We start from the raw sequence: 27,901 nt of genomic DNA, 5'->3' as shown, positions 1-27,901 counted from the left end.
CAAACGTGGAAAAAATAGCTGCTCCAGAGTTTTATTGAAGACATCCACACTGACAGCATGCCTCAGCAAGAAAAGCTAGCGGAGCTGATCTGAGCTACAAATAGTCACTGAACCTCTATTTCACTGACCATTTTGGAGGTCACTGCTTTGCTTCTGCTGCAATCACAACTATATTTTTCTTTTTTTTTTTTTTATCCTCTCTGTATTCTGTTGTTTAAGCTGCTGGAATTACAGCTCATGATTAAAGTTTTAATCTCATCTATTATGGCTGTAAATCGAGGCTGCCACAGTCTGTGCATACAGCTCTGGTATCTCTGAGGAGAAATTAGCAGCTGAAGTAAACGGCTACATGTACCAGCTGTGCTCAGTTGATCATGTGAACTGAGCATGCTCATACTGGACTGTTGAGTTTAAAAAATAAATAAGTAAAGTTAAAGTCTGTTAGGGTAACTCTACTGGAAAGAACGTCAGACTTTCAAACGGCCTCAATGGTTTTCAGCCAAGCTAATTTGACAGTCGCTATCTTGGGATATTTATTAAATATTATAAATTAATTTCTCTTACCAATCGTTCATTGCTCTTATGCCGATGCAGGTTTGTTTTCAGGTTAAAAACACAGTCACCTTTCTTGCTTTGCAGACTAGTGGACATAAAGCAGCAGACATCAACAGCACAAAGCTGGAGGAGAAGTTCCTGGCCAATGACAAAGACGTGGTGGAGTTCACTGCTGGCTCCCAGTCGTATTCACTCAGTTTCCAGGGTAAACAAAGAATATAGAAACTCTGTGTTGACTGATTTCTGCATGTTAAAATGTAAAACTGAGTTTCTCATTATCATTTAACTTTAAACTTCCCCCTCAGACATGATACAGTCAAATAAACGCTATGGCACCAAAAGGTGTGTGTGCAGACGGCCACTGTTTGTCTCTGCTGCAGATGTCCTAACAAAGAAAGTCAGGTACGTCATCCCAAAAACAGCCCCAAGAAAGCTTTAAGATGCCTTCACTTTGGTTTACATGTAGTGTTTTAAATGAGTCTGATAGACTTGATAACTTGTTACCAACCAGTCTGTAGAGACCAGTGTGTCTGCCAGAATCTAACATGATTCCTGTTCAACACTTGATCGAGACGTTTAATTGTCATTAGCAATGTTACACGTACATGCAGTGAAACAGGACGCCTTCTGATTGTACATACAGAGAGATAAATGATGCAATACAGGAGGGAAGAGGAGGAAAAAAAGAACTCCGCCCAGATGGGAGAGCAGTTTGAGAACAGAAAGGAAAAAACCCTCAGCACAATGAAGCACATGAATCCTCACAACTTACAACATAAAAAACACGTGACTTGCGACAGGGATCGGGGGGTGGGGGGATGGTATGGGGTAATGGAGAGAGCCAATGTAGACAACAGTCATCTGGTCCTGCAGCTGAAAGCTGGCGGTGGACAGAGACCTGCCTGACCGCATCAGGTGTAAGCGTCGAAGGCGTTTGGAGGGCGAGGTGTGTGTGTGTATATCTGTGTCTGAGTACATGTGTATGTGTGCGTGTGTGTTTCCTGTATCCAAAGAGAGAGAGAGTGCGCTTTCACCTAGTTTTAAGCAAAAGTCAACAATCCCCAAGTCGCTGCAGGCGACCTTGAGGAAGAATTCGGGAGAATTTGATGTTCCAGCTTTGGCCTTCGAGCTTCCAGCTGAGGGAAGGCCGCATGAAGACAGTGCTTGTTTGGGTTTGGTTTACCATACGTGCCAACATACTAGTGTTGCCAGGGCCTTAAGATTAGAGTGAAGCAAATTCACCATGTTTGTCCATTCAGTAGCAAGAATGTCAAAAAACAGGCAAGCACTAGACATTAAAAATGCTCCAGTCAGAGCTTGCTAAACGTAAGTTGTTTGTTTTTTTTTTTTTTTTTAAATTTCCACAAATTTCATTAAAAAAAATCCCAAACCGATTTTGTAGTAGTACAGCTGTGAGTCTGGCTTCTACACTCTTGGATTTGTTTGGTTTATTCTGGTCTTCATGGCAGGTCCTGTCAGACTTGGTTGTTTCAGGTCTGTTGATGCACATTATACTGTATTGGAGTTTAACTCTGGACCACTGAAGGACAGACTTTCTGTAACCAGCAGCAACGCCTATGATGCAGCTCATTGCTGTGCAGAAATGTGAACCTTTATTTTGATCTAACTCAGCATTTGCCTGCCCGTCTCTGCTGCCTGAAGCAGCACAGAGCATGATGCTGCCAACACCGTGACATCACGTCATGTTGTGAGAGCTGTGTGCCGAGGGAGCTATCTGGTGCTCTTTACTCAAAGTGGCTTCTTTCAAGCTTCTTTCTACCATAAAGACATAATTGATAAAACAGTGACACAGAGATATGATTCTAGACCCGTTCCCTGATCTAGACCTGGTGAGGCCTGTCGCCCTGGATGTTAAGAAAGAGTTCCTAAGATTTCATAGTTGGTTTGTTTTCTAATATTAGTATGAACTGTGGGGGTTATTACATGCTCAGGTGTGCGTCTTTCTTAACCGTATCCAGATCATCTCAGCAGTGGGTCCTATTTGTTCTTTTTTTTATTTAGCAATTATAAAAAAAATTGAAAAACAAACAAAAACACCCCTAAAAATGACAAACATGAGCTCTTGCCATTATGGCATGTGATGGGAAAAATGTTTTGTTGATTTAAAATGAAATCTTAAAACATATGTAAAAAGTGAAGGTGTCTGTATATCGAAGAAACTTTTAATGGCATTTGTGTTACTTATGTTTTCAGACGTATTACACCCAAACCTTGTGTATTTAAAGTCATCCTAACCCTCTGTCTCTGCAGACGGCCTGTGGTTAAAGCATCTGCTCCAATACCAGACAACTGGGACAAGACACAGATCCCCGAAACAGGATATTCGGTATTGTGAAACCATAAAATATTACCTTTATGTCTCTGCTGTTTGAGCTCACACTCAAGTTTAGACATTTTTGTGTGTGTGTGTGTGTGTGTGTGTGTGTGTGTGTGTGTGTGTGTGTGTGTGTGAACATATTCCAAACATAGTAATGTAGATGTACAACTCAATGTTATGCAGTGTAATTTTCTAGCAAAAGGTGAAAGCAATCAGTTTTTTTTAAAATACAACACTATATTAAACAATACAAAATAACAAAAAAAGAGAGAAAAAGGATTAAATAAGACAACCGAACGACATAAAATAAAAACAGACTAGCCTGAATACTGGAAGTTCCAGTTATCCATTAAACCCTGGGAGTTTACATTCTCACAGACTTTATTGGGCGATCGTGGCTCAAGAGTTGGTAGTTCGTCGGTTCGAAGGTTGCCGGTTCGATCCCTGGCTCCGACAGTCTCGGTCGTTGTGTCTTTGGGCGCCCCAGGGCAGCTGTGGCTACAATGTAGCTTGTCAGTGTGTGAATGTGTGTGTGAAGCGCTTTGGGGTCCATAGGGACTGAGTAAAGCACTATACAAATACAGGCCATTTACCATTAATTACTGTAGTCCTCTCCGTGTGGGCTTTCACTGTCTAAGAACTTTCCTCGGTACAGTTCCTGAATACTGAGCTCTCTATGTATTCTGAAACTGGTCACCCTCTGATGTATTTACCACCCTGTCATATATCAGTAAACATTATCCTTCCTTCCCATTCACGTTCTCATTGGCTGTCTCAGAGATTTGGAGAGTTTAACTTGGGACCTGGCTGTATTCACCGGGTCTTGTATTGTATTGTTGATTTAAGATAAAAACCATTTACTTTATTCAGTCACTGGTTCCCACATTGCTTCCTGTGCAGATGACACTTCAAGTGGAATTTCTACAGTAAGCAAAAGATTTTCCCAAATAATTTTGTCTAAGAACATATTTGGGAAAAAAAGTAAAAAACAAAAAGACAAAAAAAAGCTAAGCTTAGAAATATATTTCCTATCGTTGAATTCAGAGTTTCCATTTCTGTGTTTCTCCGTGCAGTCCGACTCTGCCATCAGGTTGTTGTTCTTAGGACTAAAATGCCTTTTTTAACACTGTTGCTGGCCTTGTTTAAAAATAACATTATAGAATTTATATTTGTACTCAGTATGAATTCTTTAGCTTCATGTCTAACTAAATGGTGAAGGGAAATGCTCGTGTCGAAAGATTGCAATATTTTTTTGTTTTCTTACAGCGAATCTCCGTCCAGCGCACTTCAGATGAATTTAAGACGGTGGAAACTCATTTCTGTAAAACCATGAAAGGCTTTGATATTGTCAAAATTGAGAGGATTCAGAACAAAGCTCTTTGGGAAGTCTTTCAATGGTACGTATTGTCTTCTGCGGTCCACAGACTTCAGTAAACTCTGACTTCTTTTATCCATTTTCTGCCCCCTGCTGGTGATTTGAAAGAATACAGATTTAAATTCCTGCACTGGTGTCACTCCTCAGAGCCAGAGGCTGTGTTACTGTTTGTGTACACAGTCCAGGGTCAGCGTGCACACTATCACGACATACAAACAAACCAGACTGATGTAAGATATTTGTATGTCTTCTATTTCAAGGCAAAAGAATCAGATGAAGACCAAAAACAAAGGGGGAAATGTGACTGAGAAAAAGCTTTTTCATGGCACTCACTCCAAATTTGTTGACACCATCTGCCACCACAACTTTGACTGGAGAATCTGCGGACTTAATGGAACGGCTTTTGGCAAAGGTGATTGGAAGAAATGTTCAAGCTGAAACAGTTATTGATAAAAAAAAAAAGCATGTTTTCATAAACCATACATTTAAAAAACAGAAGCTCCAAACTCACCAAACAGACATTTTTGTCAGCTGTGGTTGTGAGGAACGATGCTTGTGTTTTTGCCTGATAATCACAATGGTCTCTTTTGATGTCTAAACACAGGTAGTTACTTTGCCCGTGATGCCAGATACTCCCACAACTACACCGGTGACACTGACGTCAGAGACATGTTCATCTCACGGGTGCTGGTGGGAGACTTCACCAAAGGGTCCTCTGACTATCGCCGACCGCCTTCGAAGGACGGAGGGGACATAAACTTCTATGACAGCTGTGTTGACGATGTAATGAACCCCTCTATATATGTGGTGTTTGAGAAGCACCAGATCTACCCCGAGTACCTGATAAAGTACAAGACCACACTGATGTACAGTGGTGGTGCATCAGCACCAGCACCAAAGCCAGTGGCAGCACCAAAGCCAGCTACCATATCGGCTTACCAACCTAGCACGATCTCCTCTGGATATAAAGCCAGTACCTCCGCTTCTTTTTACTCACCTAACACAACCTCTTCGCCCCACCAATCCAGCTCTGTGTTTTCTGGGTACCCATCTAGCTCTGCGTCTTCTGGGTACCCATCTAGCTCTGCGTCTTCTGGGTACCCATCTAGCTCTGCGTCTTCTGGGTACCCATCTAGCTCGGCGTCTTCTGGGTACCCATCTAGCTCGGCGTCTTCTGGGTACCAATACACTACCTCGTACTCAAACATCAGAACAGTTAACCAGCCCACACACGTCCCTCCATCTCCCTCAGCACCCCCAAAGAAATCATCCGATTCTTGTGTCATTGCTTAACATCAGTGGTGTAAAGGGGGTTGGTGGTGTTTTGCAATAATAATAATAATAATAATAATAATAATAATAGCATAAAAACAGACAGCAATGGCGGATCTTGAGCTCTAAAAGTGTTAATTGGAGCAACTGAGAAGAAAACAAATGAAGCCACAGATATTAATGAATTCCAGAAGATTAGAATATGTGATTTATTAGCTGCTGTTTATAATGAACAGATAACCAGTTTAGGATTAACTCACTTCTCAGTCAGCTGCTATTAAAGCAGCTTCACATGACTTTGAATGATGAGACTTTGGTTTGCTGAATAGGTAAGCGAGAGGCAGTGCAGAAGAAAGCTTCAGAAATGTTACATTTTCCCGTTACACTTCATAATTTCTTTTTGTTGTTGTTTTGATGCTTGAATTTTTCCACCTCGAACAAATGTAAAATGATTTTCTACAAATTGCCAGCATTTCCACGCACTTTGTTTTTATGTGCAAATTGAAGATGCACGTAAACATGCGGCATGTTGGCACAATCACAATTGTTGAGGTGTTGTTTAAAGAAACTACACTAACTTTTTTACAGAAAATAAAAAATAAACGGCAGCGGCGTGCGAGCCGTATCAGAAGAAACACCTGAGTGCTTTCCTCGTGATTATCTCAGGAAGTTTTATACGTCATCCACATTTAGTGGTTACCATACGAACGCATCGTACTGTATCACGTAATGATGAAAAACACTGTGTCAGATTAGGCCATTAGTGTCACGAATTCTCGTAACAACTTAGTCAAGACACATGACGGACTGCGCGTTGGTGCCTGATGATAGCTTTGCTGCTTTAGACGACCTTTGTGATGTCAGCAGGAAGCTGGGCCCAACTTCTGGGAACACGGAAACAAACAGCGGCGGCGTGTGATAGTCACTGCTCCGTGTTTGGAAAAACCTGAAAGAAAAAATGTTTAATGTTGTTTACAACTACGAGTGACAAACTCAGGAGTACAAAGCTACCTTGAGTCACTTTAAATATTGCTCTAGTGACTGGATGCCAGTATATCTCAGTGCTCACAGAGCAGGTGATCCATATAACATAAGGCTGTTGCAGAGGGCCGGGCTCAAATTTGACCCCACACCATTTGCACGCCTTCTCCCTCCTTTACTGTCCTATCATAAACAAACGCCCCCCCATAAATGTTGTTCACTAACTGGATTTGCGTCTTTCAGTGAACATTAAAAAAATATAACTGGTTGAGAATCAGCCACTGCAACCTCACTGTTTCCGAGTGATGGCGAGTGTTTTGGGGCGATATCCAAGCGTGGCCTGCTCGTTCCATTTGTCTATAAGGGTTTTTTTTTTTTTTTTTTTTTTTTTTTTTTTTTTTTTTAAATAAATCTTCCTGTAAGAAGATTAACGATTGTTTGGATATTGCATTTTGGCGATATCTCTGTAGGGTCCTGCACAAAGCCTGCTTAACCGTGATTGGTTAATGCTCCTTGGGATTTCTCTTTAATCTTTCAAGTGATTTGAAAATAATTTATGATTAAAATGGAAAAAAAAATGTGACTTAATCTTTTACCAACCACTAGAAGGTAAAAAAACAGGCTATATTGATTATTTTATTGATAAAATGTAAATGAAAGGCTTGTAATGTGCATGGTGGGTGATTTGTTTAGGGTGTGATTATTGATCATTTCACCTGCTCAACATGAATAATCACTGTTTTCACAATTATTAAAGTAAAGTATGTTGCAGCACATTAGAGTGTGTGTGTTTGTTTGTTGCTGTCAGAGCTGCAGTTCGTTCTCTGTCTTTTTTTTTCTGCGTGTCTCATAACTGACATAAAAAATGCCACCAGCAGTCATTTTGGGGCTCTTAGTGAAATGAGGCAGGGCATGAAAAATGATCAATATGGCTGCCGGTGCTTCATCTGACACAAAACATTAGGCCTGTAAAGTAACCCCGCTGTAGCACCCCCCTCCTATCAGCGTACATGCACTAGCAACTGCCTTCTGTTATGTTTCCTATAAACTGCAGAGTGAATATGGGCATGTTTGGATGTTTCCACTGTAGCAACGAATGGTGGAAACAGACTTTTTTGCACAATTACAAAGCTATTAAATCCAGGTCTTCTGTGATCTTAATGAAAGAAAAAGGAAAAAAGTAATCGGCCTCGGTTAAAGATCGAAAACGGTGTCACACTGATTCTGATTAGGCCTCACTCCTGGGAATTAGCTTTGTGGAAGTGGAATTCACAACAAGGCAGATGTGATTTTGAAATGCAGAGATAAATATGCTCACTTGCTAATGAGCCGTTGGGCAGACAATTGTCGACAGAAACCCCCCAAAAAAGCATCAGGAAAGGGGTTTACTGAGCTGAGAGAGCAAGGCATTTAAGTGCAGTTTCCTCTTTAAACTTGTAAACAGCAGAATGATTGTTTTCAAGTTTAAGTGTCGCCCTCTGGTGGCCATTAAGAAGACTGATTCTATTACATGTCATATCCATCTCACAGCTGACACATCCACATCATGGTGACATTTAAAACGTTCCTCTCTGTGCTTCCAAGTTGCAAAGCATAATGCTGACAAATGGCATTATGCTGTCCATCTTACATATACAGTCTATGCTTTATCTTCATATTTTAGATTTTCTGCCCACTTCTTTTTTCCTTTAGCCCGCCCCTTTTAGCACAAGTACCTGTTGAGGAGGCGGGGTTAAAATAGGGAGGCAGGTGCACAAACAAACTGATAAAGCCACCAAGGCGTTATCAAACCAAATGCATTGTGTTTCCATATATATTTATTTTTAATGTATGTGGTCCTGTTTCATTTCCAAATAAATCTACATTATTTCAGCCTGTTTGCATTAATGATATCAAGTCCCCCATCAACCACCTGTGGTGATGGGGGACAAAGAAAAAGACAAAGAGCTCAGCCTCCACATTAGATTACAAAGACCCAATTCCCAGGGCGAAAATAAATTTGGCTGCCACTTCTGCTGCATCCATTTATCCACCACCCGTGCTTCATTATGCCTCTGCTGCCCATTAAGATAGAGCTGTCCTATGGGAAATGCAGCTGTGTCCTGCAGGATGCAGAAAGCCCACCCAGCGACAGTAAATATCCACTGACATTAACCAGCTTGAGTGGGGCCCCTTCCTGTCTGACGTGTGCTTCGTGGCGGCTGCAGTCCTGGCCCTGGCTGTCATTTCCTGGACCTCCAGAGTCAGCTGCCAGGACCTTCCAGGCTTCGCCGTATCAGACAATCTGGTCTTTCCTGCAATGCACTGGCTTATGAATTAAATATGACTCCTTTCTGCTTTGTTTGCACGCGGCCCTCCCGGCGTGTGAGATGTTTATGTTTCTGCTGAGTCACAGTGGTTTAGCTCCAGCTGATGGAAGAATGCTATGGCAAAAACCACAGGGGTGGGGGGGGGGGCTATGAAAGCGAGTCAGATCTTTATTTCTGGCTGATGGCAGAAGTTTTTGTGGAGTATAATAGCTGCTTAAACTTAAATTGAAGGTGCAGGCAGCAGATCCATGCATGTGCAGCCTCAGTAGATGAATAAGGCACCTGTGGATCAGCTGACTGGTAATGGTGTCGATATACAGATATATTTAAAGTTACATAGTATATTTCTATGTTGTTAAAGATGCTTTATGTAGCAAGACTTCAGACATCTTTGTGGTGCAACAGTGTAATGTAAGTAAGTAATGTAAGGGGTTCAAAAGTCGTCTAAGTAATTTATGTTTGAGATTTTAGAAAGCATCTTTTTATAGATTTTTTTTAAAAGAACTCTTTGATTTATTAACAAATATCTAAAAAATAATGACAATTCCCCCTCAGCTCAGCTCTACTTGGTGGTCAGTGCTAATTAGGAAATGATTATCATGCTCTCATGCAAAATTAATATAGCTAGCCATCGGTAGTGAATGCAAGGTAATACTGGCATTAAGGTCAAAGCACTTAGATCCCTCAAAGCTTTTCTGGCTTCATTTAGGTGCGATAATTAATAAAAAACAAAACAAAAACAAAAAAGACAACGTATCTACTTATCCCACAAGACCCCTGATGATGTACCTGATGATGTCATTCTGCCCTTTAGGGTGAAGCACAAGAAGCAACTGAGCAGTGGGAAATGTGGTCTTCCTACAATTCTGCATAATTCTCAGATGGTGGCAATACTCAGGTCTGCAGTTATGTTTTCACTTTCTGTGATGTTGTCATTTCCTAAAGAAAACCAATAAGGATGCTGGAGAGAAGATGTGTTGCATTACTATTTTGGTGCTCAGCGGATTTAAACAACACATCTATAACTGTTTCCTCTACAAATGGTGCTTAAGAGAAAGGCACACATTAGAGAACAACTTGAAAAGGGCTTGGAAGTCGTGCTGAGGACTTGGTCTGAGAATAGAGTCCATATGTGAGTGGCCTGAGGGTTGATGGTCTGGAGGTGTGGGACCTGATTGACCCGAGACGCTACCAGTGGGCAGCGAGTCAAACGGGTGGTGGGTGGGGGTCACCTGTGATGGCCCTTGTTCTCCTCAGACAGGAGGATCTGGCGATGGCCTCCAGGGGTCACAGAGGGCAGCCAGTTATTTTTTGGCCAGTGTTAATTACCCTCTGCGCAGCCTTCCTGTTATCATTGTGGCCCCTGCATACCAAACATCCAGGCAGTAGGAGAGTCTCCACTGTGGAGTGGTACAAGGCCAGCAGCAGCTTCCTGGCCTCCTGCATCAATTATAGATTTCTTTTCTTAGAAAAAGAGTGAGAGCCGCATTTTACATTGTAGCTCTAAAAAATAATCTGCTTTGCTTTTCATTTGGAGCGTAAAGGCCTTTACATACCTGAGGTGTAAAATGCAAATATTTCAAACGTTTAAAATATTTTTGGGACTCACCTATTCATAACGCAGCCGTTCATACTGACCGCGTAATTTCACTTGACAAATTTGGTGCAAAAAGTAGTCGTGATACAGCTTTACAGCTACACCTTCCTTGGATCAAACCATGAAATTTGTCTCTATGCATGCCTTCTTGTGAGAATTGGATGAACCTAGAATTTCCGTTTCTTCCATTTCTCTGAACATGAGGACCAGCTCGTGATCGCTGTCAACTTCCTGTTTTTTATCATAGTGCATTTTTTGAGGATGAATTTTTCAAAAAAAAGCAACATGTTTGGCGTGTATATAGGTTACACAGTAAGTTTGGATCCGTGAAATCCAGAAATTCGTTGCAATTTTTCAAAATGCATTAAGTGTGTAAAATATTTACTAAAGATGTCTTTGCAGATGGAATTCATTTTGTAATAGAAGTCACTATATGTCACCCCCTCCTGGCTATTAGAGAGAATGCAGGTTCAAGGCATTTCTTTAAAAAAAAATAAAAAAATGTTATAGCCATCTTTTATATACAGTCTATAGCAAACCCCTGTAGACATCCTTGTTAATTAATTTATTGCAGTAAATGCATATCATTTTAAAGCCTTTTCATAGTTTCCACGAAAAGAAATAAAACTTAAAGAAAGTGAGTCTGAGGATTGAAAACAATGAACGCAGTGCTACTCAGGTGTCCTTCTTTGCCCTTTCCTGTTTAAGCTATCTTTTATACCAATCAGCATTCAGTCTTTGCATAGTTCAGTAGTTGTTCCTCTACAGCAGGGGTGACCAACTCCAGGCCTCGAGCGCCGGTGTCCTGCAGGTTTTAGATCTCACCCTGGGTCAACACACCTGAATCAAATGATTAGTTCATCACCAGGCCTCTGGAGAACCTCAAGACATGTTGAGGAGGTCATTTAGCCACTTAAATCAGCTGTGTTGGATCAAGGACACATCTAAAACCTGCAGGACTCCGGCCCTCGAGGCCTGGAGTTCCCCCAGGTTGACTTTATATCTAAAACAACACCAGTGAACGACGTCACAGCAGCTACATCCATGATTTATATACAGTCTGTGGTTCCACTATATGCACATTTTACTCATTTGCACGTCTGCTGGAGGTCTCTTAACCCCAAAATGTGATTGTAACTGTATTAAACAACTCACTTGGTCATTTTCCAGAATCCACAGTTTCATTATACATCTAATCTGAACCCCCAAGCCCCCCCCCCCCCCCCCCCAACAAGAACAACCCAAAGCAGCAAAAACTGCACTAACAGTGCCGCTGCTGTGAGACAGAGACTTCAATCTTCTGATGCTGCGCCGTCATGTCAGTTTGTATTTGTGTTCAGCTGCTGTACAGATGTGTCCTGCTGTGAGCTGATGACAGCATTTGCACTGCACTTTGGGGATGCAGCCTCCTTCTCTCTTCTTGTCTGCAACAGCTGTTTCACTGATGGAAAACTGAGCCAGGGCAGCAATGGATTTATGGCCAAGAGCAGGCTGGATCATAAACTGTCACTGATACTACTAATGGATAAAAAAAAAAAAGTCAAACAGGCTTAAAATCGAAACAAAGCAGCATAAAATATACATACAAAAGCTGATTCATGTGTACATCTGTAAACAACCATCAACAGCTCGTGCTGAGAGCTTTACTGCAGTGCAACATAAAAAAGTGGCGTTAATTAGATCCCATTGCAACGTTTGTGACTGCGTTTGCATCCGGAGGGCTGGGAGATGGACCACTGCTTTTAATTAGAGTGTAATTAGCTCCAAAACAATCCTGGGATTTGTACATTCATTCACACTCTTACCCCTGAATTCATTAAAAGTTTTCTTAATCCAGCTCTGTGCCCGTGATGCTGCTGGCGTGCTCATTGAAGAGAGCGCAGAGTCATTATGAGGCAAGCATGCTGCATAACAAACTGATGAAACCTACTCTTATTGCATCAGCTTCTTCTGTTTTGACCCCAGTGAAACAAACTGGGCATCGTGTCTGCAGACAGGCGGCTATTAAAAATCATCAGTGACGTTATTACTGTCTGTTACATCAGTGAAAGCCAGGCGGTCCGCTTTTAATCCCTCTTTTTTTTTGTTGCTGTCATCAAATATTTACTACTGCTGATATCAGCATCACCAATATCTTCCCACTGGTTTCTTCATTTATATTTTGTTGTGATGATGGTAAGTGGTGGTATGTTGGGAGGCTACCTATCATCGAAGCATTAGTAGATGTTTTATTGGTCACTTGTGGGCAGCGTACATACCTGTAGACCAGAGGTGTCCAACTCCAGGCCTCAAGGGCAGGTGTCCGAGAGGTTTTAGATCTCACCCTGGGTCAACACACCTGAATCAAATGATTAGTTCATTGCCAGGCCTCTGGAGAGCTTCAGGACATGTTGAGGAGGTAATGTAGCCATTTAAATCAGCTGTGATGGATCAAGGACACATCTTAAACATGCAGGACACCGGCCCTCGAGGCCTGGAGTTGGACACCTGTGCTGTAGACTTTGGTTGTGGCATGTTGAGCGCCTTAATTCTTTGTGTGCAGATTCAGTGAGGTGCTGGAATCATTCCTCAGAGATTTTAGTCCATGTTTACATGACAGTTCACAGTTGCAGCAGATTTGTCAGCTCGACATCTGTAATTTGAATCTACTGTTCCACCACATCTCAATGGTGCTCAATTGGATTTATATCTGGTGACTGTGGAAGCAATCTCAGTGCAGTGAACTTACTGTCATAAGTGCCTCTCTTGGATTAATACCACCGCAGTAAGATCAGTACTTTGTTTCTATCTTCCAAGTTCAGTGTGAAATGCACTACACACAGGTCTTTATCACCAGATTCCACATTTATTTAAAGTTTTCCCTGGGTTATGGCTGAGCACGGTCTGACAGCTGTCGGTCCCAGCTGATCTCCCTCTCCCCCGCTCCTCTCCGTCTCACTATAAAAAGGGAAGGAAACCACCATCAGTCCAAATCGCCATCAGCTGTTCTCCCCGGCATCTCCAGCACCGCCCCGTTGAGCTCACTGCACCACTCCTCCCCTGCAGCCGCACCCGGGACCACACCTCCGCCACATTCAGTTTGTAGCCCACTGAACATAGTCTGAACCTTTTAGTGCTGACTTTCATGTCTATTATATTTATAGCATAAGTCCTTTAAGTCCTTTAAAGACGGGCGCATTTAGATTGCAGGTCTCAGAAAAACCCAGTTTCAAAATTATTGTGGAAAGTAAAAAAGATGTAAAAGTGATTTAGCGTTCATTCAAATGTGTTCAGAATTCATGATTCATACACACTGCTCTCCCCTAGATAAGATGCCTTTTATAGGGTAAAATTATCAGTACTGGTATCGGTATCAGAAATACTGAATTTACTTGGCATCTGATCGATATCAAAATCTGCAGTGTCATAGCGCTACATTACATTTCGGGGGCAAATGTTGCACTTTGTGTCTGTGTGTGTGTCTCTGTGTGTGTTGCATTATTTCACGTAAGTTTAGCAATGAAATATTAGACAATTTAAGATTTTTGCAGACTGTCACCGTAACCATGGTGATTCTCTTTGTCAAAGTGTCCCTTTGCACATTCTCTATGTGCGCTGACATCCTTTGTTATAACAAGCTTTAAGAGATCAACAAATACAGCAAACTGAATACATGGATCAGCAGGTTCATATTTTCTACATTAAATAAGCATTTCATGATTCATTTAAAAAAAAAAATCAAAAAATATTTAAAGGGATATTTGAATTAAACACACGAGAAATTTTTTTTAAATATAATTTTCTTTAATTTATTTTTCCATTTCATTTTAAGAAATAATTATCCGACCAATGAGCTTACAGGACCGACTGCGGTAATGAATACGCTACACCCTCACGTTCCCAGCATGCATTGTGGAGAGAGAGTGAGAGAAAGAGAGTGAGGGGGGGGACTTGGCTGGGAGGCTGAGGAGGACCGCGGACCTGAGCGCAAAAGAAGAAGAGGCAGCAGCATCAGTAGAAGAAGACGAAGGGTCATCGCCCGACACTTGCTGATAACTGACAATTGCCGCTCAGGTAAATTGTGCGTGTTTGCGCTTTCTGGTTCTCAGCATCATGCCCACGTTTCTGTTCCCAGCCTTTGTCGGGGTGTTTGTGCTTCCTGCTGCGGGTTCGTTCTGTTAGGAGAGAACAGCTGCTGCTTCACACAATGAAGCTTATTTTTTTTTCCTGGGCATTAATCATGTTTTATTGATTATTATCGCTCCGATGGAAAAAATGTGTTTTGGCTACACGAGCGCAGCGTTTTGCTGTGTCAGACTCATTTGAATTGGCAGCTCGTGTGATATGGATCTGTGCAGGGATTCCCTCAGCCGTGTCTCTGCAGCCTACAGTCCAGTCACTCCGCTGTAAGGGAGGGGAGGTGGGGCTATCCATGTCATGACTGTGACCAGGGGGTGGCCAGTCTAGTGCTGTGTTAAGGCAGATGTCAGGCTACATTAACTCGTGTGTGTGTGTGTGTGTGTGTGTGTTTGGTTCCCATTCAGAGACATGAAACTGATGGAGAAGAGCCTGTTTTAGTCCTAATTGAGCTGCTACTTGTCACTAATCTGGTTTAAAGTAAAAAGCTAACTTTTAGATTTTACTTTTTAAGGTATTTTAATTATTTTAGGTAATATCTTGATAATATTAAAAATCATATATATGCTTTTAACCCAATTTAAACCTGCAGTAACTATTTCGGCAGCAGAAACCAGCGCAGCACAGAAAATTGACATTTTTATTTTGACTTCTTAGCATACAAATCAGAGCTGACCATGTGTGTGTATGATGACAGTACAGAATGTCACTGGCTGTATGAAAGCTTAATAAATTTAAATACATTTAAGAACATTAAAAAAAGATAAAGAGTTGCTGATTCGGAATCAAGTAAATATTGGCAATTGGTTGAAAAAGCTGATATTGGTCAGAAAAATACTTTAACATCATTTGTTTCTGGCCTTCTGGTCCAAGATTTACTCTATTTCTGTGTCTGTTAATTTAAACTAGGTGTAGTTTTTTAGCTGCTAAATGCTAGCCAGTTGCTAGCACAGGGGTGTTTGCGACCACCATCTTGATTACTAGCCTGTTGCTAAGGCTGTTTCTTTTTTTTTTCTTTTGAATACGCTTTATTGACAAAGCACAAAATACAGATATACAAATACAAAATAGCAAACACAATGTCAGGGGGTTCGTATATAAAAAAAACAAATAGACACAGTCTATTAAAGAATCACATGATATTGAACAGGGAACAAGTTTATGGTTTTGACAGCTTTTAGATTTTGAGAATGTTGTATGGTTTTAACATATTGTTTGGTTTCATTTAAAAAGCACTGAAAGGATGGTTTTGCGTTAGAAAATTTCAACTTATGTATATGAAATTTAGCCAATAATATCAATAAATTCGTTTGCCCTGTGCATGGGGTACTTAAAGAAACCAAACAATATTTTCTCGTAACAAAGAGAGAACTCAGAAAAGATAAAGGAAACAACAAAAGCACAAAATTCTTGCCAGAAAAGATTCGTGTATAAGCATGACCAAAATAAATGAGAAATATCTTCCTTCACTGTTGCTAAGGCTGTTGTCGCTACCTGATCCGTACCGGATGCGCAAATCTTACGTCACTTCCTCTCTTTGCCAACATCGCGACATTCAATATATTTGAATGATGGTTAGCGCTCAGTTAGCTCCTAGCATTTCTCAACAGCTCTGCCTCCTTTTCGACTGCCCGGGACATTTAAACAATGGATAATCCGTATACAAACAAATTCCTGCTTTTCTCCTCAACAGAGAGCGTCCCCCGATTGAACAAAAGCGCCGTAAAAGAATAACAATGTTGTGTCACGTGAAGATTCATCAGCCAGATTAAGTGTTTACTGACAATTGATAGTGATAGCGGACATCATCATCACTATTCCAATCAATCCTCTCCACACAGACAAGCATAAACACACTCGATTATCACTAAATCAAATTTAACACACATTTGTAATGACGCTAATTCAGTTTACAACAGGGTTCATTCGCTCAGTCAGCAGGTGGCGGTATCCTCATACACTGGGGAGTAAACTGCCATTAAACGAAACAGAAGAAGAAAACATCTGCACATGCGCAGTACGGATCGGGTAGACCCGATTTGTACGTGTCACTACCCGATGCGTACCGGAAACCCGATCGATACCCCGCATGCGCGAAAGGTGTCTACTTCCGGTCAAAGCGTTTTACGATAGTTACGGGTCAGAGTATCTGTTAAGATGTTAAGAATAACAAGTATCTCTTAAAATGTTTCCGATAATGAAAAATTTAATATAATGTAGACAAAAACAAAAAAATAAAAAGATAGTTAAGGATCAGGACTCCCCAATCCTTACTGCGCATGTGCAAAGTTGGACCGTACAAATCGGGTCTACCCGATCCGTACTGCACATGTGCAGGTGTTTTCTTCTTCTTCTGTTCGTTTAATGGCAGTTTACTCCCCAGTGTACGAGGATACCGCCACCTGCTGACCGAGCGAATGAACCCTGTTGTAAACTGAATTAGCGTCATTACAAATGTGTGTTAAATTTGATTTAGCGATAGTCGAGTGTGTTTATGCTTGTCTGTGTGGAGAAGATTGATTGGAATAGTGATGATGATGTCCGCTATCACTGTCCATTGTCAGTAAACACTTCATCTGGCTGCTGAATCTTCACGTGACACATTATAAAGTCAGTATTATTAAGTCTGTAATTAGGCGCCATTCTTCTTATTTTACGGCGCTGTTATTCAATCGGGGAACGCTCTCTGTTGAGGAGAAAAGCAAAAATTTGTTGCGGATATGGATTATCCATTGTTTAAATGTCCCGGTAGTCGAAAAGGAGGCAGAGCTGTTGAGAAATGGGCGCTAACCGTATCATTCAAATATATTGAATGTCGCGATGTTGGCAAAGAGAGGAAGTGACGTAAGATTTGCGCATGCGGGGAACCGATCGGGTTTCCGGTATAGATCGGGTAGCGACAGTACGGTCCGACTTTGCACATGCGCAGCAAGGATCGGGGAGTCCTGATCCTTAACTATCTTTTTATTTTTATTTTTTGTCTTTATTATATTGAAATGGTTCATTAATGCAAAAACTTTAAGAGGTACTTATTATTCTTAACATCTTAACAGATACTCTGACCCGTAACTATCGTAAAACGCTTCGACCGGAAGTAGACACCTTTCGCACATGCGGGGTACCGATCGGGTTTCTGGTACGGATCGGGTAGTGACAGCTGTATCCACACTGGAAACGATTTGCTGGATGCTAAAGCTTTGACAGCTGGTCACTAGTGGACATTCCATGTTTTGTTTGTCTAGGTAACTTTCAGATCCTTCTGTCCACCAATCAGAGTTTAGTAAAGATGTTTTGATTTAGATGAATGATGACTGTGCTGTTATTTTTTTTTTTGTTGCCAGGTTACAGATCAGATTATACCACACCCAGTGTTTTTTCTTATTTACCCAGAGAGCTTAATTGTTGTGGAGCAAGAAAAAAAAGCACTTAAAGAGTAAATAAAATTTTTTTTCCTGGTCTTTAAATGTTGCAAACAAACATGCATATTTATTGTAATGCACTTCTGTGCTGCACAATGGATGCAGTGTCACAACGTAGTTATCAATATTTATTACCAATGACGCCACACTACAAAATAAACGCAATGAAATAGTAATGAGGTCATCAGGAGGCAGATGCAAGCCTTCTGTCCATCAGCAGTTATCTGCTTCCCTTCCAGCAGATGCTCCTCAGCATGAAAGGCCGACTGCAGCTGCTAATGATTCACGTTTTCTGGCTAAAAGATGAATCGCAAGATAAGAATGACCTTTTTGTCCTTAATCAGCCGGCGTTACTGGACGCATGTCAAAAGTTAATGCAGAAAATAGAGCAGTTTGTGAAATGACTGGGAGAAACAAGCTGTAGTAATGTGGAGGCTTGTTCTGAATGAATCAATATGCCACTGATGCTGCGATTATGGAAATGATTCACTGACAACCTGTTGGTCATAGCTCAGATATGAAGGGAATGGGTGGTGTATTGGATTACGTCGTGCTGGAGCTTTATACCAAACGCTGGAAGCCAGAATTGTGTTTACACTTGTATTTTTTTCCCTTTAACTGAAAGATGTTGTTTGAGACTGACTGAGTGATTGATGGATTGATGAACCTCTAATCTCTGCAGCGATTCAGTACATTTAGTCGGCCTCCTGCCTTTTTGTGTGGACGTGCACTAATGCGGTGTCTGCAGTGACGGCTTGGCTCGGTCACTACCGCGGTGACTTGGCGGTGACTCCTCGCCTCACCGGCTCCTCGCTGCTGCTGCTGCTGCAGACACTTATAGTGAATTGAGACTGTTGTGTCACTTGAACCATCGAGTTTCGCAGTTTGACGATGACTTTCCTGCTCCTCCTAGGTGTGCTCTAAGTGCAAAATTAGTGAGATTTTCAGTTTAGGTCCAACGCTTCGTGGTTTTTGAAATGGATTTTGTATTCCTAATCGGAATTATGTCCCCATTATCCAAATTGCGTCTTGGCACAATGTCTTGCTTGGAAGTAAGTTGGTAGAAAGGAGAGGCAGTGCACTGAAAGCATTTCGCAGCATGTTAGCATTTTGGTGCATTGAAATCAACACCCTAGAGGCTAATAGTGTCTTCACAAGCTGCCATTTTGCAAGTTTTGCGATGGCTGATCAACTAAGCAGCAGGCGTCCACGCACCCTCCCACAGCAACTCAACATACCATCTTTGCTGTAAACGTCTCGGCCGCCGCAGAGGCGAGAACGTACAGGGAGAGAAAGATACTGCAGATTAACAGTATGTTTTATAATGTTGTGCAGTATTTTTGGACTTGTGATATGTTGGGAGGTTCTTATGGATCCAAGTCTGGAAAAATATGTGGCAAAACCTTTTGCTTGGTGTGGCCCAAATGCAAAGGATTCAGTTTTCTGCAAAGTTAGTCAAATTTAAAGGTTTTGGTTTTAACAGTCAGCTTGAAATCGTTTTGAGCCAGTGCTGTATATGGATGGATGGATATATGTATGTATGCATAAATAACAGTTTAGCTGATAGCAAATGCCACTGCTCATATTTTCATATTTAGGATTTAGAACACTTTCTGCTCTGAGCACATTCTGTATTGAGTATGAACACTATATGTATTTATTACCATTAATTAATCTACTTTTTTATGTAGCAATTTCAGTAATGGACTCCTTATGAGGTCACGTAATACAGCCCAATAAAGTCATGCCATCATAATCTAACCAGTTTAATATTGTGCATTAAACATATCAGACTGAGACAGAAGTAATTTATTTATTCCAGAGCTTTATGTTGATGTTGTTATTGTATGATAATGACTTGGCAGAGATGTTTTGTTTTTTTCCAGCTCCATAGCCTCCTAGTGCACTCCTAGTAGCAACATGAAAAAGGTGGCGGAGTGCTAGGCACACAAAGATGAGTCATGCAAACATCCCTGTTTCCTGAAAGGTTGGCGTGTCAGTTAGATGGACTTCTGCCCTGCTTGTAGCTGTACGTAAGCGTGGGTTACTAAGTGACTGAGAAGACAGTGCAGATTATGTGATGATGCTGTTGTTTTGTTATAGTCTGAACTCTGTTATTTGCAAAGTACAGCGTACATATGGAACATCGAACGGTTAGTAGCATTTACAGCTAAGCAAACGTATGAAACGTGAGCAGTGATGATCAGTGAAGATGAAAATGTATTTTTAGTTTCCCAAACGTTGCTCAAAGGCAGTAACAGTCTGACTGTGTTAGCTTGTGGAGCCATATAATAGGAAATACTGCTAGCTTTGCACTGGGTTAAAACAGCACTGCAATCTATAGGAAAGGCCAGAGTCGCCTCTGTTTTCTGAGGCGGCTGAGGTCCTTCAACATCGGACAATGCTCAGGATTTTCTATGAGTCTGTTGTGGCCAGTGCCATGTTCTATGTTGTTGCATGCTGGGGCAGCAGGTTGAGGGTCACAGATGCCAGCAGCCTCAATAAACTGATCCGCAAGACCAGTAATGTTGTGGGGATGGAGCTGGACTCCCCTGGGGTGGTGTAGGAGAGACGGATGTTGTCCAAGATAAGGACAATGCTGGATAATACCTCCCACCCACTCCATGACATGCTGGCTAGTAGGGCTGCCACGATTACGTCGACTATCAAAATCGTCGACGACTGATTTAATAGTCGACGCGTCGTTTGAAGCTTTGTAAGATCACAAAATACACAGGAATAAGTAGCAGGATTTAAGAGTGTAATAACGGACTGAAACAGAAGATGGCAGCACTGCATGTACAAGGATGCCAGCTGCCGTTAAACCCCGAAGAAGAAGAAGCTGTGTCCCAGAATTCATAGCGCGGCCCAGCTCAGTTTCCAACAATGGCGGCAGCTAGTTAGAATAATAAGAGTAATATTAAAACTTTCTGGTCACAAAATAAACGTTTAACATATTTTCAGGCGAGAATGTAGCTGTGTAAACCTCAAATATCGGCTCAGTTTATCAGGACACCACATATTTTCAAAAGCGCTCCGACATTTTCGGAGACGTCTGTTACCCACTAGCTCGATAGCTAGCCGGGGGCTAGGCTCACTAGAGCCGTGAGAACACCGGACTCCCGGCAAATCGTTTTCAAACCCACCGCCGTCTTTCACTACTCAGGTTAAACATGATATATAAGTCACTTAGATAAGTTAAAAATTTTATTGTTTGGCTTTTTTTTAGTTTTTTATTTGTTCCTGAGTAAATCGGTTTGGCTGAGATTAAAGTTATAGTTTTTACACAGCTGAATAAACGTCAAGCAGACAGCTGATTATCAGAAGTGTGAGATGCTCCAGAATTTACTCCGGTGTCCTGTTATATTTTAGATAGCAAGGAGTTTATTAAACTTCACCGAAACAATCTGCAAATTCATTAAATTAATAACTATCATCTTGTCTTTATTTTTAGTTAGCACAGACCTTACACACTTAAAGCTGTAAGCTAATGATAGTTAAATAAGAGCAGATGCTGCTGGTGCAATAAGCTGTACGTTTTACGTCCAGTGGATGATGATCTGATTAGTCGACTAATCGCAAAAATAATCGGTGACTAGTTGACTATCAAAATAATCATTTGTGGCAGCCCTACTGGTCAGTCACAGGAGCACGTTCAGTGAGAGACTGAGATTACCAAAAAGCACCACTGAACGACACAGGAAATCATTCCTGCCTGTGGCTCCCTGTACACCTCCTCCATCTAACACACTGTAAACACTGCAGTAGTTACAGCCTTTTTGCACACGCTCTACAGCAGAGGTCCCCAACGTTTTTTGTGCCACAGTCCGGTTTAATGTCAGACAGTATTTTCAATATTTTTGAAAAAATATTTTTCAATACAATATTTTCACAGTCCAGCCTTTAAGGTGATAAATACAACAAAATAAAATGATATGACCAAGACAGAAATTGTGGTATTTTTCTAAATATAATAATAAACGCAAATTCACTGTGTAATTATGTAACTTTTATTAGCAGCATCTGAAATGCGGCATCAACATTGAGAGTAACTCCTCTCTGCCCCTTAATGCTCTGTGGTTGCTATGGTAATGCGTAAATATTTCTTCCAAAATAAGACACAACTACAACACAGGAAAAGACCCAGGGAAACCGAATTAACCATAAAAACCTCGAAAACCATAAATTTCACACCTGAGCCTCGACTCTCGCAGCCCGGTATCAAACGACTCACGGACCGGTACCGGTCCATGGCACGGGGGTTGGGGACCGCTGCTTTACAGTAAAATAGCAAATGACAAAGTTCACAGGTTAGAGGTACGTGTCAATCATATATATTTCACCTCTGTAATATTCTTGATATTTATAATTGTGTGATTTGTATATATTAGTGCTATTTGTAAACTTTGTAACATTTTGTATTATTAATTAGTTTAGTCTGTTACTGTTGCTGTCTTGGAGCAACTGTAACCAACATAATTTCCCTAGGGATTATTAAAGTATTCAGTTTCTAATGATTGTGAGGCCATATGTAGCAGGAGGCAGCCATTGCTTCTGAATAAGCTAGCTAAGCTAGCAAGGCCCCAAAAGCCTTCAAAAGTGAGTCAAACCCCAGAAAGACAAATAAAAACGTGTCATACTGGATGAAAACATGAAAGTTTCTTTTTTTACAAGCAATGAGATTTGCACCTTGTATCTAACTTTGGTACTATTTAAATAAAAAGGAACTGAATAGACCCCAAAGGTGGACTGACTTATTGACAGATGACTAGATCAGCTGCTACTAGCTTACAGCTAGCGCAGACACAGAAAAGTATCAAAAGATTACAATAAAAGATGTCCATGACACGTCCATTATATATGAAAAATAAAATTACAGACAGGCTGTTTTGGTTTTTCCAAAGCAGAAATAACAAAGTCAAAAATCAAAATTGGGTTAAATGTTAATAGAAGTTAGGTAATCTAATACAGTGTAAAGAAGTATTATAGTTAAATTTAAAAAAAAAAAAAACCAAACAGATGTGGTAACGAAGCCTGGGACTTGACTTTGGAAAAACAAAAACATATGTATTTAATTTGCTTTTTTGCTTGAGATGGGTGAGAGCATTGGTCTGAAGCAACAAAACAGCAGTGATCTAATTAGATTTTGAGGCTTGAGACAGGGTGGCTCTACAGAAGAGGTCAGGGTAATTTAAAGGATCTGATCAACCTTAGTGGGCCCTGGCATGTTTCATGGCTGTCTGCCTTGTAGATTAAGATGCTCGCTGTTGAGAAGTTTGACCGATTTGTTTCCAAAAACAGCAAAGGAAACAACAACACATGTGTACAGGCAGACAGAGAGATTGACTGATGATGATCGATGAATATTAATATGATCTATGGTAACCATGACAACAGGGCCTGCCACCAAGGAATTTTTACTGTATGGCCCCAGGATAGTAACATCATGAGCATCAACGCGGCACCGATTCCCGCACGGTTATTAATAATCCCCCAGAATGCCTCGGGGCAGGTTCCAGCCAGCTCGTTCTCCCAGCGTTTTGTCTCTCTGCTCTCTTTAATTTCAGACTCGAGTCCAAGCAGCTATGCTTTGCTCTCTCTCGTTACAACCCCCAGCCACTCACCTCAGACTGTCATGAATAATTAAAACCTTGTTCGACTGCTCGTGGTGACACGCTGCACACTGGGGAGATGAGCACTGATCCCTGTAAGCTCGTTCCAGTTTAGCAGACAATATCTGTCCGTGTGTTCATGTTTGGCTTTGGGGTGTGAGGGGCGCTGTACGCTCCCGTAAGAGCCTTAAGAAGGAAGTTAAGAGCAGTTAGGGTCTTAGATAACACACAGTTTAGGTTTCCACACTTTGTCATTTAGGAGAGGCAGGCACTTGAAAACCTTAGCGGGGAGCAAGTAGTCTTTATGGCACGGTGTGAATATATGGCACGTGCTCTTAACTTCCTGTAGGCCCGTGGAGTGGTCAAAGAAGACGACGTGGCACTGCTGCATGTCTTCCACCACTCAGTCAACACTTCTGTCAGGCTTTGGTGTGTAAATTCACAGAAGAGGCGTTCAGATTATGTGCTAGATGTAACAGATTCGCAGACTGGATGTGAAGGAGGAAAGAACAGGAAGGAAGGCTGCTGGGTCTGCCGCACTCTCTCCTCGTCAATTTCGAGATTTTTAAATATAGAAAAACGCACGCTGTACATCAGCGGGGGTCCAGAGTATGGTGTGGCATTATCGTCCTCCTTCCCCTTCATTAGCAGCTAAGCCTGTGATTATTGCTGAGCTGATTTTTGCTGCTATCGTCTATTTCAACTGAGGATTATTCAAGCTTTTGAATGTTTGGATATTTCAGTATAAACTCAGGCTTTGCCGCAGTAACCAGCGATTGACCCTGTTTCTGCTACTTCCTGCTAGAGTCCCATGAGCAGTGTTGCCACCTGTTCAGGGGTAACAGTGTGCGGGTATACTGCTGAGAGAACGATGAGGAAAAAGCTTTAAGGCTTTTAAAACTTCAGGCACAGAGGAAACTTTGCTGAGGGGGTGGTTGAAAAAGTAGAAATGTGCCACAAGTGTAAAGATAGTAATTTTCGTCTTTTCAATGAGATCAAGTCGTCACAAAGAGGACAGAGCTGCCAGTCAGTAAATCTATGCCTGTAATTGCTACAGTTTGCTGTTCTCTTTATTCTGTCGATTTTCTAGCTCCTGCTTTTGCTGTTTCTTTTTACTGTAATGTGACCGAAACCTGGCTTATTTGCATTGTATAAACTTTGCAGTGGTTGACATATTAGCATAATTCCATGGGGGGATGCCCATCACTCGGTGGTAGGATACACTGTTAAGCTTACCTGCTGGAAAGCTTATTACAGCTCCTGTTTTGCTGTTCCTACTGACAACTGGGATCCTAATCCAGAATAAACTCCAGGGCAACAACCCCTAAATTCAAGTAATAAAGTCTTAATCTCATAATATTCAGTATTTTTATGACTGTCATAAAGAAAGCACACTGTTGACCGTGATTCCATCCTAGATATAACATCATGCTGCTGTATATTGATAGAGAGTAAATGTGTATCAGTCTCAAGCCGCAGACTTTGATGCTGAAAACAAAGCCAGTGTGCATGTGCCACTTCCCCACTTTCTTCCTTTTAAAAGGAAGTTTTTCACTCCCACTGTCAAAGCCTAAAGTTCTGCACGATTAAGGGTGTAGTTGTTGAAGGTACTATCAGCTAGGCATCATAAGGTGGAAATCCTGAACTGATTAGCAGAATGCTAATGTTTTATTCAGGACAAGTCCTTCCAGTGGCTCCAAATTCAATCAGTTGTTATATTAAATGCTATTTATGGCCTTTGACTTGAATATTTCCAGCCTCACACAAGAAGTCATTGAGCTAGTGTGTTGGTGCTTGTGTGTATTTCTGTCTTTTTAGTTATACTACTATCCTTCCCCAAACTCTGTGCTTTAGTTATCTATGTTGCTAGAGAGACTTTTATATGTTAGCAATGCATAGCATATATTTGTGTCTCTACAATTCACATTGCTAGCCAAGGTAGCTAGCATTAGGTACCTTGGCTAGCGATGCTTTAAATCTAGAAATGTTAGAAATGTCCCATTACTTACTTCTTCACCCTCTCGCCCTAATGTAATCAAAAATATTTCAAAATACCAAGATGGCATCAGGTAAAAAAAGAAAAAACACATTCAAGGCTTTAAAAATGTCCATATTTTATAAAAACTAATTTCCCAAAAAGTCGAAGGCGTCGTAAAATGTAATCGAAAACCAAAAGCATTGATTTTGCAAATGTCATAAAGCCATATTTTATTCATAACAGAACACAGAAAATATATAAAATGTTTAAACTGAGAAAATGTACCATTAACTCATGTTAATTTTGATGTCAGCACCACATCTTCAAAAAGTCTATAAACTTCTGGGAACTGAGGAGGTCTTGAGTTTTGGTTCATGATACTCTAAATGATTTCAGTTGGTTACTGGTCTGGACTGAGGACAGGCTAGTTCAGTTAGCATCGTCTTGGTGAAATATACAATGCCTTCTCTGAGACCGCTGTCAACTGGCTGCTCCCATCCAGCCGAGAACGAGGGTCGATCACCACACAGACCAAACAAAACACAGGGCTTAAATACACAGAGGGAGCAATCAGGGAATGGGAGACAGGAGGGAAACACAGCTGGGACAAATCAGGGCTAACGAGACAAGGGAAGCAAAATCAGATACATTAATATGAGACGCAGACTTTCAAAGTAAAACAGGAAACATAACACAGAGACACGGACAAGAGGATACAGCCGACAGGGGAGACAGCAACTCTGGAGCACAGACAGAAACCAGAAGACTAAAACTCTAACATAAACACACAGAGAACCTAAACTTAGAACAGTCCTGTAACGCATTAGACAAAGAAAGCTAGAATATAATCAAATAAACAAAATGAAAGAAGCAAACACACAAAACACTGGGTCGAGGCCCAGGCACCCTAACACCTGTAGATGATGAGCTATTCAAAGTCTTCTCAGTTTTATGTTGAGGAACGTTCTGAAATTGTTCCACAATTTGTAGATGAAGTTTTTTTTGCAAATTGATAAACCTCAGCTCGTCTTTGTTTCTGGGAAAACTTCCCTGTTGCCATTTAACCAAATTAGTTGCAAAGCATTCTTCTCAGTTTAAACACTTGATATGTTTTCTATGTTCTACTGTGAATGAAAGATTGATAGATTTATGATTTTGTTTTTATTTATATTTTATTCAGTATTCCAGTATTTTGTGGGAAATGGGGTTCCTTCAGTACCATATGTTAAAAACTGCTTTACAGTGAGACACTTTTTAAATGTCTATGAAAAAAAATCAATATTTTTACACTAACAATCTTTCAGTTTTGTGTAATATGAAAAAAGTCAAATATATTTTACAGCTTCACACACTTTTGTGGAGAACTTCTGAAACTTTTATAGCTAATTTTAGTTTTCAACCTTCATTGTCACTGCTCTCACTCTCAGCAGCTTCTCTAGCAGGGAGCCATGATAATATCACTGTATGCCATTTGCCCAGCAGCAAACAGCAATAAGGTGAAAGTTAGTCACTAGCGGGGGAGCATAATTAGCAGATTAAGGGCCCGATCTTTTTCTCGGGACCTAGTGAAGACGAAATTAGAGCTAAGTGGATGGTGAATGCTGTAGTTTAATTTGCCGGATGGCCAGATGATGCAATGAACGTTTTGAGTTAAGAGTGCAACTCTTACCTTAGGATGAAAACGATCAGGTCGTTGTGGACACTATGCTGTATTTAGATTTTGTAATAATTCATGTAACCTGACTGATATTAATAGGACCTTACTCGTCTCTGAGCTCAGTGTTCTGTCAGGAGAGATCCAGTGGCGCTTTATCACACTGCTAACAGCTGTAACTGTGCTGCTGCTAAGCAGAATAGTACGGTTCAGCTTCTGTGCAGCTCAGGTCTCACTTCAGTTTCTTGCCTCGCAATATCAGGCAACAGCTGCAAGTTTCACAGAAAGCTTCCTCTTGGCGATAACCTGATTACAATAACTTGTCAAGATGTAACATTTGCTCCACATCCTTCTCTTATGTCTGCAGGCTTGTCAGGTTCTCCTCCTCTGCAAAAACACAGCCACAAACACTGGGCGCATCCGCCTGAGACAAGACGCCACAATAAGAAATGCACTTTTATCTAATCTAAGCTCCATTTATAGTGGGAGCAGCCTAGTTTTAATCAGGTTTAGGGGTTTCTTTTCCTCTCCGCTTGCGTGCGTGCTTCACTGCAGTTTGATGGCTAATCTGCCTGAATGTCTCTCCTCTGCCTCGCTGGGTTCCATGTGTTATATAACTGTTTTTTTTCCAACTGACTCTTGTCTGCTTTACAAAGAAATGAGCTATGAATCTCCTCCAACTTTGCATCATCACG

General features: G+C 41.1%; 2 protein-coding genes and 1 long non-coding RNA gene across 8 annotated transcripts in view; 2 read left to right on the top strand and 1 right to left on the bottom strand.

The window, feature by feature from the left end:
- The window catches only part of LOC120735576, a 52,426-nt gene extending 47,222 nt beyond the window's left edge, over positions 1–5,204 (bottom strand). The window contains exon 1 of the long non-coding RNA XR_005696305.1: positions 5,129–5,204. This is a non-coding gene — a long non-coding RNA (uncharacterized LOC120735576). The remainder of the gene's footprint in view (positions 1–5,128) is intronic.
- Positions 1–7,694, top strand: part of si:ch73-252i11.1 (uncharacterized protein LOC553517 homolog) — a 69,071-nt gene extending 61,377 nt beyond the window's left edge. For 5 of the 6 annotated variants that reach the window (XM_040034999.1, XM_040035003.1, XM_040035002.1 and 2 more), the window contains 6 exons: positions 640–760; positions 861–957; positions 2,827–2,902; positions 4,160–4,290; positions 4,529–4,680; positions 4,873–7,694. In XM_040034999.1, coding sequence (XP_039890933.1) covers positions 640–760; positions 861–957; positions 2,827–2,902; positions 4,160–4,290; positions 4,529–4,680; positions 4,873–5,561 — 1,266 coding nt within the window. In that variant the 3' untranslated portion in view covers positions 5,562–7,694. The remainder of the gene's footprint in view (positions 1–639; positions 761–860; positions 958–2,826; positions 2,903–4,159; positions 4,291–4,528; positions 4,681–4,872) is intronic. The other variant, XM_040035004.1, reaches the window with a different exon arrangement.
- Positions 7,695–12,940: 5,246 nt separating this feature from the next.
- Positions 12,941–27,901, top strand: part of LOC120735596 (synapsin-3-like) — a 124,780-nt gene continuing 109,819 nt past the window's right edge. Inside the window, exons 1-3 of the mRNA XM_040035037.1 lie at positions 12,941–13,191; positions 13,995–14,091; positions 14,239–14,487. The gene's annotated coding sequence lies outside the window, so the exon portion shown is untranslated. The remainder of the gene's footprint in view (positions 13,192–13,994; positions 14,092–14,238; positions 14,488–27,901) is intronic.

This window comes from Simochromis diagramma, unplaced genomic scaffold, assembly GCF_900408965.1.
Source record: "Simochromis diagramma unplaced genomic scaffold, fSimDia1.1 OVJJ01000816.1, whole genome shotgun sequence".
Lineage (NCBI taxonomy): Eukaryota > Metazoa > Chordata > Actinopteri > Cichliformes > Cichlidae > Simochromis > Simochromis diagramma.
The sequence above is the reverse complement of the archived record's forward strand: the minus strand, read 5'-3'. Positions and strand labels throughout refer to the sequence as shown.